General features: G+C 65.3%; 3 protein-coding genes across 9 annotated transcripts; 1 reads left to right on the top strand and 2 right to left on the bottom strand.

The window, feature by feature from the left end:
* Positions 1 to 365: 365 nt before the first annotated feature.
* Positions 366 to 3728, bottom strand: RAB15 (RAB15, member RAS oncogene family). 6 transcript variants are annotated; one of them, XM_027742098.2, is made up of 7 exons: positions 3542 to 3728; positions 2425 to 2485; positions 2233 to 2293; positions 2068 to 2145; positions 1900 to 1989; positions 909 to 974; positions 366 to 792 (listed from the first exon to the last, which is right to left on the bottom strand). In XM_027742098.2, exons 1-7 carry the CDS (start codon positions 3663 to 3665, stop codon positions 637 to 639), a joined length of 636 nt encoding a protein of 211 aa, XP_027597899.1. In that variant the 5' UTR covers positions 3666 to 3728; the 3' UTR covers positions 366 to 636. The 6 variants fall into 6 exon arrangements, with proteins under 6 accessions (XP_027597899.1, XP_027597902.1, XP_027597898.1 ...); XM_027742101.2 differs by having other exon boundaries at positions 2425 to 2630; positions 3542 to 3564; XM_027742097.2 differs by lacking the exon at positions 3542 to 3728 and adding an exon at positions 2617 to 3480.
* Positions 3729 to 5310: 1582 nt separating this feature from the next.
* LOC113998982 (protein farnesyltransferase subunit beta-like) lies at positions 5311 to 9516 on the top strand. Its single transcript, XM_027742102.2, has 12 exons — positions 5311 to 5428; positions 6274 to 6338; positions 6491 to 6563; positions 6806 to 6897; positions 7193 to 7339; positions 7414 to 7497; positions 7765 to 7851; positions 7927 to 8056; positions 8139 to 8271; positions 8365 to 8476; positions 8554 to 8668; positions 9169 to 9516. The coding sequence occupies exons 1-12, from the start codon at positions 5348 to 5350 to the stop codon at positions 9277 to 9279; spliced, it is 1230 nt and encodes a 409-aa protein (XP_027597903.1). The 5' UTR covers positions 5311 to 5347; the 3' UTR covers positions 9280 to 9516.
* A 104-nt stretch (positions 9517 to 9620) lies between these two features.
* Positions 9621 to 12399, bottom strand: MAX (MYC associated factor X). Of its 2 annotated transcripts, none has more exons than XM_027742106.2 (5): positions 12161 to 12399; positions 11941 to 11967; positions 11062 to 11169; positions 10717 to 10840; positions 9621 to 10475 (listed from the first exon to the last, which is right to left on the bottom strand). In XM_027742106.2, exons 1-5 carry the CDS (start codon positions 12194 to 12196, stop codon positions 10291 to 10293), a joined length of 480 nt encoding a protein of 159 aa, XP_027597907.1. In that variant the 5' UTR covers positions 12197 to 12399; the 3' UTR covers positions 9621 to 10290. The 2 variants fall into 2 exon arrangements, with proteins under 2 accessions (XP_027597907.1, XP_027597906.1); XM_027742105.2 differs by having other exon boundaries at positions 10717 to 10846.
* Between the last annotated feature and the right edge of the window lie 294 nt (positions 12400 to 12693).

Consider the following 12693-nt stretch of genomic DNA (forward strand, 5'->3'; position numbering starts at 1 on the left):
CTGCTGGTCCCAGTGCCAGCTCAATCCCTGGGCCTGTCTGCTGTGGTGCCCACCATTGTCCTGGTACCTGCCCATCCCAGTGCCCAGCAGCATCTCAGTGTCCACCTATATGCTAGTGACCATCATCCCAGGAACCACCCATCCCACTGGTACTGGCCGTGGCATCCCACGGGTGCCATGTCCCATATTCCCGTGCCCAGCCTGGAAAGGGGACACCATCCTGGCCACCCTGGATCCACCTCAATTATTGATCACCGCTCAGGTGTCCGTGCCCAGGCCGTGCCTGCCGCACGCTGCTCCCTGTGCCGGTGCCACCACCGCGGCATCGTGCCCACAGCCCCCCACGGAGCACACGGACCACCAGCACCTCCAGCATCACCTTTATTCTGCAAACCGTGTGTGTAAAACTCGGGGGCTCCCATGGGCACGGGGTGGACACCGGGTGGGCACACAGCGCCTGGACACCCCCATCCCACTCTGCACATCGGGGAGGGCACCCCCATGCCTTCTCCTCCCGCCCCGTTCCCTGTGGGGTGTCCCGTGTCCCTCCCCGCCTCCATGGGGACCGCCCCAATCCCGCCCCTATCGTGCCCCCTCCCGGCACAGCCGGGGGCCGGGTCAGGGGGGTCCCAGCCTTCAACACCAGCAGGTCTTGGGGGTGTCCTCGCCCTGCAGAGGTTGCTGCTCCTCCTCCTCCAGCCGGGTCAGGGTGGGGGCGCGGGGGGGGCCCCGCAGCTCCTCCAGCTCCTTGCGGTGCGCCTGCAGCACCAGCTCCGTCAGCCGCGTGAAGGACTGCGGGAGGGGGCGTGTGAGCCCGGGAGAGCGCACCCAGAACCCCTCCAGAACCTCCAGCCCCCTCCTCCCAGTCCCCTCGGGACCCCCCGACCCTCCTCCCAGCCCCCCCATACCTCCTTGATGTTGAGGTTGCTGCAGGCACTGGTCTCGTAGAAATCCATCCCGTATTCCCTGGCCAACTGTGGCACCAGGATTTTGGCGGGGAGGGAGCGTGATTTGGTGTGGGGGGGGATTCAATAACCCCGCTTCCCCCCCGGAATGTGCACAGCCGGGCACGGACAGACGGGTGAGCTGGGGGGGGCTGGCATAGGGGAACCCCCCGGGGCGGGGCACTGGGGGCTTTGGGGGTCCAGAGGTCCTGGGAGGGGTCCCTGGGTACTTTAGGGGTGCAGGGGACCACGCTGGAGGTGCAAGGAGGGATTGGGGGTCCCTTGACACCCTGGGGGTGCACTGTGAGATGGAAAGGGGGTTCCTGGATCCTCTGGAAGTGTGAGGGGGTCAGCAGTCCCTGGGTACAGACTGCAGGGGGGGGATGTCCCTGGTCATGCTGGGGAGCACTGGGGATATTTGGGGGTCCCTGGACACAGGTAAGGCTGCGAGAGGGCTGATGGGGTCCATGGAGAATGCAGGGTGGGCTCAGGGAGGGACTGACTAAGCCAGGGGTAGAGAAGGGGGTACTGGATGATTTGGGGGTCTAGAGGTCCCGGGGAGACACTGGGGGGAGTCACTGGGTGCTTTAGGGGTGCAGGGGACCACGCTGGAGGTGCAGGGAGGGGTTGGGGGTCCCTGGACATCCTGGGCGGGGCACAGGGAGATCTAAGATCAGCCCTTGGGGTGCACAACTACTGTGGGGGAGCAAGGGGGTTCCTGGATGGGGGGGGGGGGCTATTTTTGAGGTGCCTGGGTACAGACTGCAAGAGGGTGGGAGATCCCTGGTCATGCGGGGGGGGGGAGCTGGGGATGTTTGGGGTTTCCTGGACACAGGTAAGGCTGCGCGAGGGCTGTTGGGGTCCCTCGGGAATGCAGGGGGGGGGCCTGACCACCCTGGGGGCGCAGGGGGTGGGGTCCTGCCCCCCCGGGGGACACAGGCCAGCCCCCGCTCACCTGCAGCCCGTGCTCTTTGGGCACTTGCCTCTTGTGCTCCTCGTCCGCTTTGTTCCCGATGAGGATTTTCTGGACGCCGTCGGGCGCGTACTGCGGGGTGCGGGGGCGGCGTGAGGACCCCCCCCACCACGGCGAGGGGACCCCCACCTCCCTCCCATGCACCCCTACCTCATCCACGTCGCTGGCCCACTTCACGATGTGCTGGTAGGAGCGCTCGCTGCTGATGTCATACACCAGGAAGATGCCCTGCGGGAGGGGGGCCGGCCACTCACACCCCAAATCCGTGCCTCAGTTTCCCCTCTCCTGCACACCAGGATGGGAACCCCCCCGTACCTGTGCCCGCCGGTAGTACTGCTTGGTGATGGTCTGATACCGCTCCTGGCCGGCCGTGTCCCTGCCCGGGGACAGCGGGTCAGTGCCACCACCCGCGGCACGAGTTGGGCAGGGCTCAGCCCCTACCCCTGCTGGGGGAGCGGGACTCAGACCCCCCAGAATGCCCCCCCGGGATCCAGTGCCGCCACTCACCAGATCTGTATCCGCACCTTGATCCCGTCCACCTCGATCGTCTTCATCTTGAAGTCGACACCTGGGACGGGGACGGGAGAGGGGACGGGGGTGTCCCGGTGTTCCCCACCGCTGGAGCTGCTGTCACCGGGGGCGCTCCGGTTCCCTCCTGGCCCACCCCAAGCCCCACCGTGGCCCGGTGCTGGTGCCCACACCCGGTGCCAGGCCTGGCAGGAGGTGCCAGGTAGGTGATCCCGGTGCTCCCGGTTCCCCAGTGCTGCGGCTTCCCGGTGCTGTGGCTGCCCACTGCCCCCGGTTCCCGGCTGCATGCTGCTCCCGATTCCCCCGTGCCAGAGATGCCCAGTGTTCCCGGTTCCCCCGTGCCCATGATTTCCTGGCTCCCTGATGCTCCCGGTTCCCCAAAGCCGCGGCTCTCCAGTGCCCCCGGTTTCCCAGTTCCCGGGTACTGCGACTCCCGATGCTCCCGGTTCCCACAGTTTTCCCACTCTCCGGTTCCCCGTTTCCCCGGTGCTGCAGCTCCCCAGTGCCCACGGTTAACCGTATCCCCGTTGCTCACAGTTTCCCGATGCCCCCGCTTCGCCCGTGCCCGCCACTCCCCGTTTCCCCGGTGCCCACGACTCCCGGGTGCCCTGGTTTCCCGTTTCCCCGATCCTGTGGCTTCTCAGCTCCTCTGTACTCCCCCCTTTCCCGGTGCCCACGGTTTTACCCCTCCCTGGTTTCCCGGTTCCCAGGTGCTGTGGCTCCCTAATACCCCCCAGTTCCCACGGTTTTCCCGCTCCCCCGTTGCCCGGTTTTCCGTTTCCCCGGTGCTGCAGCCTCCCGGTACTCGCGGTTTCCCGGTGCCCACGGCTCCCTGCTTCTCCAGTGCTGCGGCTCCCCAGTTTCGCGGTGCTCTCTGTTTCCCGGTACCACGGCTTCCCGGTTCCTCAGTTCCCCGGTTTCCCTTTCCCCCGCTACTGCGGCTCCCACTGCTCCCATTTCCCCGGTGCTGAGCCTTCCCACTGCTCTCGGCTCCCCGATGCTCCCGGTTCCCCGTTTCCCCAGTGCTCCCGCTTTCCCGACGCTCCCGGTTCCCCGTTTCCCCGCTCCCGCCGCCGCGCGCTGCCGGTGCCGGTACCGATGGTGGAGATGTGGGCGGGGTGGAACTGGTTGTCGGTGAACCGGCAGAGCAGGCAGGTCTTGCCCACGCCCGAGTCCCCGAGCAGCAGCAGCCGGAACAGCACGTCGTACTGCTTGGCCATGGCGGGCCCGGGCACCGGGGCCGCACCGGAGCTGCGCCGCCGCCGCGCCGGGCCGGGCTGGCACCGGGGGATGCACCGGGGCGGGGCGAGGGCGGCGGCGGCGGGAGGGGGCACCGGGGAGTGTGGGGGGGAACCGGGGGATGCTGTGGGGAACGGGGAGGGGACACCGGGGATGCGGGGGAGGGAGCACCGGGAGAGCACCGGGAGTGCACCGGGGATGCACCGGGTGCGGGGCGGCACCGGGGGATGCTGTTGGGAAACGGGGTGGGGACATGGGAGAAGCACCGGGGGAACGGGCGAGAACACCGGGGAACGCTCCGGAGCACCGGGAGAGGGACACCAGAGTGCACAGAGGAGGGAGAACCCGGGATACACCGGGCATGCAGCAGGGGATGAACCGAGGGATGCTCCGGGGCACCGTGGGGAATTGTAGGGGAGCTCCGTGAGGGACACGGGGGAAGTGGGACCGATGGGGACACCGAGGGATGCTCTGGAGCACCGGGAAGGACACTCGGGAGGCACCAGGGGATACGATGGGGCTGCTCTGGAAAACAGGAGATGGGAAAAACAGGGGATGTACCAGGGGGACCGGTGGGGAAAACGGGGATTCTGAGAACGCTGGGGGATGCTCTGGGGGCACTGAGAAGGAGACACAGGGGTGCAGCAGGGGACACTGGGGGGACATGGAGCTGCACCAGGAGAGTGTGTGACACTTTGGAAGGATGGGATGGCATCCAGGGGGGCTGGACAAAGGTGGGCCCATGAGAACCTCGTGGCGGTCAAGGAGGCCAAGGGCAGAGTTGGCACAGGGATCAGGACAACTGCCGGGATCAGTGCGGGATGGGGGTGATGGGATGGAGAGCAGCCCACAGGAGAGGGATTTGGGGGTGCTGGGGGATGCAAGGCTGGATATGACCCGGCAGCCCAGAAAGCCAGTGGTGTCCCTGGCTGTGCCACCGGCAGCGAGGGCAGCAGGCAAGGAAGGATTATCCTGCCCTGCCCTGCCCTGCTCAGGTGACATCCCACCTGGAGCACTGTGCCCAGCTCCGGAATCCTTGGCATGGGAAGGACATGGAGCTGCTGGAACAGGGCCAGAGGAGGCCATGGAGATGCTCCGAGGGCTGAGGACAGGCTGGGAGAGAGCTGAGGGAGTCCAGCCTGGAGAAGGGAAGGCTCCAGGGAGACCTCAGAGCTCCTTGCAGTGCCTAAAGGGGCTCCAGGAGAGGTGGAGAGGGACTTGGGACAAGGGCCTGGAGGGACAGCACAAGGGGGAATGGCTCCGAAGTGGAAAAGGGGAAATTTAGATGGGATATTAGGGAGAAATTCTTTACTGTGAGGGTGGTGAAGCATGGGAATTGATTTCCCAGAGAAGCTGTGGCTGCCCCTGGATCCCTGGGAGTGTCCAAGGCCAGGCTGGATGGGGCTTGAAGCAGCCTGGCCTGGCGGCAGGTGTCCCTGCCCAAGACAGGGGGTTGGCACCGGACGAGCTCCCTTCCACAATCCCAAATCATGGCTTTCGGCGGTGACGTCATGCATGACGTCACACCGCGATGACGCCACCGCCCTCCCGGCATGCGCGCCGGGGCCGGGCGGGGAAGGGGCGGGGCCGGGCGGGAGGGGCGTGTCGGGGGCGTGGCCTCCTGTCCCCTCCCGGCCGCCGTCGCCGCTCCCCGCGGGCCGCAATGGCGGGAGCGGCCCCCGGGCCCGGCGGGCGGCGGCGGCTGCGGGACGACGGGCTGCGCACCTGCACCTCCGCCGAGCAGGTGTGCGGGGCTCGGGGGGCCGCTGCGGGGCTCGGCGACGGGGCTCTGGGAGGGCCCAAGAGTGGGGTCGCCAGGCTGCAGCGGGACTGGGGTGCGGGGTCTGCGGTGCCGGCCCTGGGGGCTGCCGTGGCGCTGGTGTGTGGGGTGCCGGGCTGCCGTGGGACCGGCTGGTCCCTGCCCCAGTTTCCCCACGCCAGCCGCTGGCCGCACACCCACCGCTGTCACAACAGCTCGGTCACCCGGAGGGGGGTGTTTTGGGGGGCTCGGGGGGTGCTGCCACCCACCAGCCGCTGCAGCCCCCGGGGGACACCAGCCAGACCCCCTCCTCCCGCCCTTTGTCCTGATCCAGCCGCTGGCAGCTCCCCTGGGTGCCGGGACGGGGTAAAAAGTGACTGCTGGTTTCCCAATCCTTGAGATTCCTGCTCAATTCCATCCTGGCAGGACACAGTGCCATGCACGTGGGTGGGAGGCTGCCCCTCCCAAACCCTGAGGCCGATCCTGGAGTATTTCCTGGAGGATTACTCTGGATCCTGAGTCGGGGGTGTTGGAGTCCCTGGTTATCCCAGCGTGAGTGGGAGGAGCGTGTTTTCCATGGGGGTCCCAGGATGAACCAAACTCCAGCTGGATTTGTAAAGCAGCACCAGATCGTGCTGAACTCTGGCATAATTCAGGGCACAAAGCTCTGGCAGCTCCCACTTTGGTTTTACTGGATGAGAAGGGGCCATGAGTCGGATAAAGCCCTGGGATGGGGTAGAAGCTGGGGGGCTCAGTGGGGATCATTTTGGGATGTGCAGAGCCACTTCCCAGAGCTCACCACAGTCTTTATTCCCTCTTTCCCTGCCAAGTCCAAGGTGGAGGACATTGTGCAGGAGGTCTATGATGCCTACAAGACAAACCATCACTCCTCGCAGTGAGTCCCAGAGTTCCCAATATACATAAATAATTCCCATCCCAAAAAAAAGCAACACCTCCGGCTGTGGTGGGATCCTGCCTCTCCTGCCATTGCCCCCCTGCTTTTCCAGGCCACCCTGCCTGCTCATCCCTGTCCTCCCTGTCTCCCAGGTACGTCCTGCAGCGGGAGAAGCATTTCCATTACCTGAAGAGAGGCCTCCGGCAGCTCACCGAAGCCTATGAGGTACCGGGAATGCCGGATATCCCGCCCTGGAGCCGCTGGCTGGGGCGAACCCCTCACCCCGGGGCTGTCACCGGGATCATCACCAGAGGTTTTCCGGCCCCAGAGTGGACACAGCATTCCCTGTGTGCTCGTGGGATGCAGTGATGCTCCGGGGGTTCCCTTTCCCGTCCCCTCACTCCTGCCTGCTCGTGCAGCACCCTGTGTCCAGTGCCACTGCCTGACTGTCCCCTCTGTCCCCTCAGTGTCTGGATGCCAGCCGCCCCTGGCTCTGCTACTGGATCCTGCACAGCCTGGAGCTGCTGGATGAGCCCATCCCAGAGTCGGTGGCCTCTGAGTAAGTGGTGGGAGCCAGGGAGGGGACCCCCACCCTGCCATGGCCAGCGTCCCCACGGGCCACCCGCGTGACTCCGGAGGTGCCACCTCCCGCTGTCCCCGGAGCAAAGGAGTGCTTTGTCTCCCTGTCGCCGTCAATGCCGCCCATTCTTCCGGAGGCTCCCTCGTGACGGCAGAGATGGGGGGGTGACACCCCCGGCTCCGGCCTCGGCGGGGGTTCACGGGGCTGGGAGGGGACATATCGCCCTGCCAGGGCGACACAGGTAGCAACGAGCCCCTTGCCCACTTTCCTGCAGCGTCTGCCAATTCCTGAGGCGCTGCCAGAGCCCCCAGGGTGGATTTGGAGGGGGTCCCGGGCAGCACCCCCACCTCGCCCCCACCTACGCCGCCGTCAACGCGCTCTGCATCATCGGCACCGAGGAGGCCTTCGGCATCATCGACAGGTCTGGGGGCTGGGGGAGCTGGGGGGGATGTGGGGGGTGTGTCCCCCTTTCCTCACAGCCGCTGGCTCCTGCAGGAAGAAGCTCCTGGAATACCTGTACTCTTTGAAGCAGCCGGATGGCTCCTTCCTCATGCACGTGGGTGGAGAGGTGGACGTCAGGTGGGTGAGGGCTGTTTTGGGGGGCTGGGGCACTTTTGGGGAGCCAGTGCTGGGAGCTGGTGATGATTTTGGGAGCCGGTATTGTTTTGGGGAGCTGGTGCCATGGCGATGAGCTACTTTGGGGTGCCGTAGCATGGGGCTGGTGTCAGCAGCTGGTGCTGTTTTGAGGAGCCAGTGTAATTTTGGGGAGCCAGAGCTGCAGCAAGGAGCGGGTGCTGCATCCCTGCGTGCCCTTTTCCCACGTCCCTGTGAACCCTTTTCCCGCAGGAGTGCCTACTGTGCCGCCTCAGTGGCCTCACTGACCAACATCCTGACACCCGCGCTCTTCTCCGGGACGGCCGAGTGGATCGCCAGGTGAGATTTGGGGACGGGAGGGGCACATGGGATGGCATTCCCGGCACCGGTGCCACCCTGACCCTGCTCCCACAGGTGCCAGAACTGGGAGGGCGGGATCGGCGGCGTGCCGGGCATGGAGGCGCACGGCGGCTACACCTTCTGCGGCATGGCCGCGCTGGTCATCCTCCAGCAGGAGCATCTGCTCAACCTCCGGAGCCTGCTGGTGAGTGATCCCTGCCCGGGGCACGGGGTGTCCCATCCCACTGGCGATCCCTGATCCCACACTGGCTCCGATCATCCCGCAGCACTGGGTGACCGGGCGGCAGATGCGCTTCGAGGGCGGATTCCAGGGCCGCTGCAACAAGCTGGTGGACGGGTGCTACTCCTTTTGGCAAGCCGGGCTCCTGCCCCTGCTCCATCGGGCACTCCATGCCAGGGGTGAGTTGCCATGGGCTTCCTGTGCTCCCCAGAATGGCATCTCCAGGGATTTGACACCTCCTCCTGGTGTTTCTCCTCCGGATTTCCTCCCAGGTGACACAGCGCTGAGCATGGCGCACTGGATGTTCGACCAGCTGGCACTGCAGGAATACATCCTCCTGTGCTGCCAGTGCCCGGCCGGGGGGCTGCTGGATAAGCCAGGAAAGTGAGTGACGGGGGGAACACAGGGCTGCCCAGCCCCCCAGGCTCCCCCTCAGCATCCCGATGTGTCCCTGCACGCAGATCCCGGGATTTCTACCACACCTGCTACTGCCTGAGCGGGCTGGCCATTGCCCAGCACTTCGGAAGCGGAGACCTCCACAACGAGGTGGTCCTGGGTATCCCTGAGAACTGCCTGGTAGGTGCTGGACATTGCTGGGGTGGGCAGGGCTGAACTTCCAGGGCTCCACAGCGCCGGGAAACGTGGATCCGATAGAGATAGAGAGAGCTGGGATTCAGCCTGGAGAAGGGAAGGCTCCAGGGAGAATTTAGAACCACTTCCAGTGCTTAAAGGGGCTCCCAGGGAGCTGGAGAGGGGCTTTGGACAAGGGCTTGGAGTTACAGAATAAGAGGGAATGGCTCCAAAGTGAAAAAGGGGAAATTTAGATGGGATATTGGGAAGAAATTCTTCCCTGTGAGGATAATGAGGCCCTGGCACAGGTTGCCCAGAGAAGCAGTGGCTGCCCCATCCCTGGAAGCGTCCAAGGCCAGGCTGGACAAGGCTTGGAGCAACCCGGTCTGGTGGAAGCTGTCCCTGCCCACACTGGGTTGGAATACACAATACTTAAGGCCCCTTCCCATGCCAACCCTTCCAGAATTCCATGACTAACCTCTTCCATCCCTCTTTCTCTCCCACAGCAGCCCACACACCCCGTCTACAACATTGCCCCAGAGAAGGTGGCGAGGGCAGTGATGCACTTCCTGCAGTATCCCGTGCCCAGCCTGGATCCGGCACCCACTGCCGACTAGGGGGGGGTGTCCCGCTGCTGCCTGGGGGTCCCACAGCCCCGGAGTGTGCAGCCCAGCCCATCCCAGCCCATCCTGTGGCGTGGTGGCCTGGCCGGCACAGCGAGGTCCTCAGGGTGCTAGCAATACCAAAACCCAGCCTGCCCCGGGCCGCGCCTCCCGCTGCCGTCCCGGCCGGAGCCAGGTGGGACACGGGCTGTGGCAGAGCTTTTTGGCATCAATAAACCAGAAGTGACACCCTGCCGTGTGCTGGGGGCCCTGGGGACACGGGGCAGGAGGTGACACCGTGTCCGGCTCTGGTGGCACCACCTCCCTCATTCCAAGAACACGCGGTGACCACAGGGGAAGATAAATTAAGTGGAATTTTGGCTTTTTTTTTTTTTATTATTTATAGTCTTATAGTAAAGGGAAGCCTTAACTTGCAAGACAACTCTGGGCAGTATGTACAACATACCTTAAATCCATGGAATGGCATCAAAATGGGGGGAAAACGGGCACCTACGGGGCAGGGACGGGCCACTGGAGTTTGGATAATGCCACGGAGGTGGGAAGGGGCCAAAGGAGGGGAAAAGGAGGAGGAGGAAGAGGGGGGGGGACAGGACCCCCCAAGCCCGGCTCTGTGCCAGGTCGTGCTCCGCCGACTTGGGCAGGTGGAGTTTGCACACGGAGAAAATAAATAGGGAGGCCCCCCCCTCCCCCAGTACTTGCTCCCTTTTTTTGGGGGGCTGCCCGGCTCCTCCCCGCTCCGGACTGCGCTGGTCCCCGGCTATAAATAGAAATGCTCCTATAAAACCAGGAGGGACAGGGGAGGGGGGTCACTAGCAAGGGGGGGCAGCAATAGGGGGGTCTCCCTGATCCCCCCCCAAGTCTTTCGGCTCGGCCTGACCGGCTCCCCCCGGGGCCGGTGCGGTAGGAGCAGGGAAGGGGCCGGGGAGGGCTGGAAAGCTGCAGTCCGAGAGCTTCTAGGAGCGGAGGGAGCGAGTCCTGCCGCGGGCCGGGGGTCGCCAGGGGGGCCTAACTGGCCTCCATGCGCAGCTTCTTCCTGCTCTGCGGCTCGTCGGGCTCCGAGTCGGAGCTGGAGTCGGAGCCGCCGTCGAAGGCGGAGATGGCGCTGCCCTTGGGGTTGGTGTAGAGGCTGTTGTCTGCAGGGTAGCTGGCCTGGAGCTGGGCACTGGAGCGGGCCTTCTCCAGCGCACGCACTGTGGGGACGGCACGGTCACCCTGCGCCCGGCCCCCGGGATCACAGCTCCTGCCACACCCCGGCTCCCATGGGATCCCCCGTCACAGCTCCTGCCACACCCCAGCTCCCATGGGATCCTGCATCACAGATGCTGCACACCCCAGCTCCCACCAGCTCCTGGATCACAACCCCTGCTGGACCCCAGCTCCTGGATCCCAGACCTTGCCAGACCCCGTCTCCAATCGGATCCCAGCTCCCACCTTGCTGCTCCAGCAGCGCGTTCTGCCGCTTGAGGTCGTCGATGTCCTGCTGGTGTGTGTGGTTTTTCCGGCGCATGTACTGGATGTACTCTGTGGCTTTATCCAGGATTTGGGCCCGGGATGCCTGTTGCAATAGTGGGAAAAGCCAGAGGCAAGATAAAGACCTAGTCCAGTGGGAAAACCATGGGATTTCATCTGCCTCATCCCACCCTGGCTCCACAGCCTGGCTCTGGTCTTCACTGGGGACTCCCGTGGTGGGACAGAGCCTTGGGAATGTCCCAAAACACGAAGCCTGGACTCTGGGTGGGCGTGTGTCCGTGCTCCCAGCACGCTCCATAAACTCACCTTCTCTCCCTGGAGCGAGGGCACGGAATCCCGCAGGCTGTGGAAGCTGTCCTTGATGTGGTCCCTGCGCTTGCGCTCCAGCGCGTTGTGATGAGCCCGTTTGTCGGCCTAGGAGGGGGGGACAGGGGTGGCACTGGGGGAGGCCACCACCTGCACCCCCAGAACTCCTCCTGGGAAGCGCTGTGGGAGCCCGGCTGCGCCCCTGGGGCGGCTCCGCGGCCGTGACGCCGCCGGCTTAGCCGCGAGGGCGGGGAAGGAGGCGGCTCCCGGTGCTTTCGGTTTTCCCGGCTTCCTGCTGCCGGGGCAGCCCCGGGCTCCGGAGGGGGGGTAAAGCACCTTCGCCCTGGAACGTGGTTTCCCCCCCCACCAAAACAACCAGGCACAAGCCCTCCTCTGCCAACCCCCTGTATAGTACACCCCTCCAATACCTCCCAAATACGGCCCCACCCCCCCTAAATTGACACAGCCCCACACATTCTCCCCCTCAGACCCTCCCACTTTACCCCAAAAGACCCCGCACTCCTTCTGCCCTAAAGAGCCCCAGATCCCTCTCCACAAGTCCCGCAACCCCACTGGCGACCCTCCCCATGACATCCCCATTCCCGCAGGACACCCCCATACCCCTTTTCCCCCACAAGACTCCCGGCCCCGCAGATCCCCCTGTGTGTCACAGCTCCCGGCAGACCCCAGGCCCCAAACGTGTGTCCCCCCTCAAGAAGAACCCCGACCCCACAGGATATCCCCAAACTCACCCTCCCCTTCCCCAAGACCCCGTTCCCCCCCGATCCCCTTCCGTGTCACCCCCTCCCCAGATCCCCCCCTCACACCCCCACCCACGTGCTCCCGATCCCGGGGGGGGGGGTCCCCCCAGCGACCTACCGCGGACTGGAACCTCGGCTGCTCCTCCTGAGGAGCCCCGACCCGGGCGACGAGGAGGAAGAAGAGGAAGAGGAAGAAGATGGTGGAGGGGGGGGCGCCGCCATATGAGGGAAGAACACACACAAACCAAACGTTACCCCATTCCCAGCGCTCCTAGGGCGGGGAACGGCTGCGGGGGGGGTTACCGCGGGGCTGTCCCGGGACCGGGGACCCAACTCACGTCGCTCTCCACCTCGATGTCATCGTTGTCGCTCATCGCTCCCGCCCCGGTGAAGCCGCGGGCCGCGCCGCCACAACAACAGCCCGCACCGCGCGTGCGCGGGGGGCGCTGCGGGCAGCAATGGCGCCGGCCGGCGCGAGGGACTACGGGAGTTGTGGTTTGGTGTGAAGCGGCAGGAGCTTCTTCCGGCGCGGGACTACAGCTTCCGGCGCGCAGCGCGCTGCACGCCGGGAGTCGTAGTACTGGTCTATAAAAGGGCGTTGAGGGGGCGGCGCGAGGCCTTGGATGGAGGAGGTGAGTGCGGAACGGACGGAGGGAGGGGGTTTATTGAGGGAAAAGGGGGGTGGGAGGGCTCGAGGTTGCAATGGAGAGGAGTGCGGGGGGGGGTGTCTATGAGGCCGGCATGGAGGTTGCAGACTTAGCAAGGGGGGCTGTGGGGTCGGTCCGGGGGGCTGCAGGTCTGCCTTGGGTGCTGCAGGACAATGGCGGGGGGGGGCTGCAGATTGGCCTGGGGGGCTGCAGGTTTAGCAAGG

Source organism: Pipra filicauda, unplaced genomic scaffold (assembly GCF_003945595.2).
Source record: "Pipra filicauda isolate LSUMZ 115617 unplaced genomic scaffold, ASM394559v2 scaffold880_size60653_pilon, whole genome shotgun sequence".
Lineage (NCBI taxonomy): Eukaryota > Metazoa > Chordata > Aves > Passeriformes > Pipridae > Pipra > Pipra filicauda.

Bases quoted from the DNA above. Each gene is read 5' to 3' on its own strand.
- MAX (XM_027742105.2), bottom strand. From the start codon at position 12,196: ATGAGCGACAACGATGACATCGAGGTGGAGAGCGAC. The intron at 11,170-11,940 runs GTAGGTCGCTGG...CCCCCCTCCTAG, and splicing joins AGCCGAGGTTCCAGTCCGCG to GCCGACAAACGGGCTCATCA. The intron at 10,847-11,061 runs GTGAGTTTATGG...TTCCCACTATTG, and splicing joins CCTCGCTCCAGGGAGAGAAG to CAACAGGCATCCCGGGCCCA.
- LOC113998982 (XM_027742102.2), top strand. From the start codon at position 5,348: ATGGCGGGAGCGGCCCCCGGGCCCGGCGGGCGGCGGCGGCTGCGGGAC. The intron at 6,898-7,192 runs GTAAGTGGTGGG...ACTTTCCTGCAG, and splicing joins CCAGAGTCGGTGGCCTCTGA to CGTCTGCCAATTCCTGAGGC. The intron at 7,852-7,926 runs GTGAGATTTGGG...CTGCTCCCACAG, and splicing joins ACGGCCGAGTGGATCGCCAG to GTGCCAGAACTGGGAGGGCG.
- RAB15 (XM_027742096.2), bottom strand. From the start codon at position 2,732: ATGCAGCCGGGAACCGGGGGCAGTGGGCAGCCACAGCACCGGGAAGCC. The intron at 975-1,899 runs GTGAGCGGGGGC...CTGGTGCCACAG, and splicing joins CCAAAGAGCACGGGCTGCAG to TTGGCCAGGGAATACGGGAT. The intron at 793-908 runs GTATGGGGGGGC...CCCCTCCCGCAG, and splicing joins GCAACCTCAACATCAAGGAG to TCCTTCACGCGGCTGACGGA.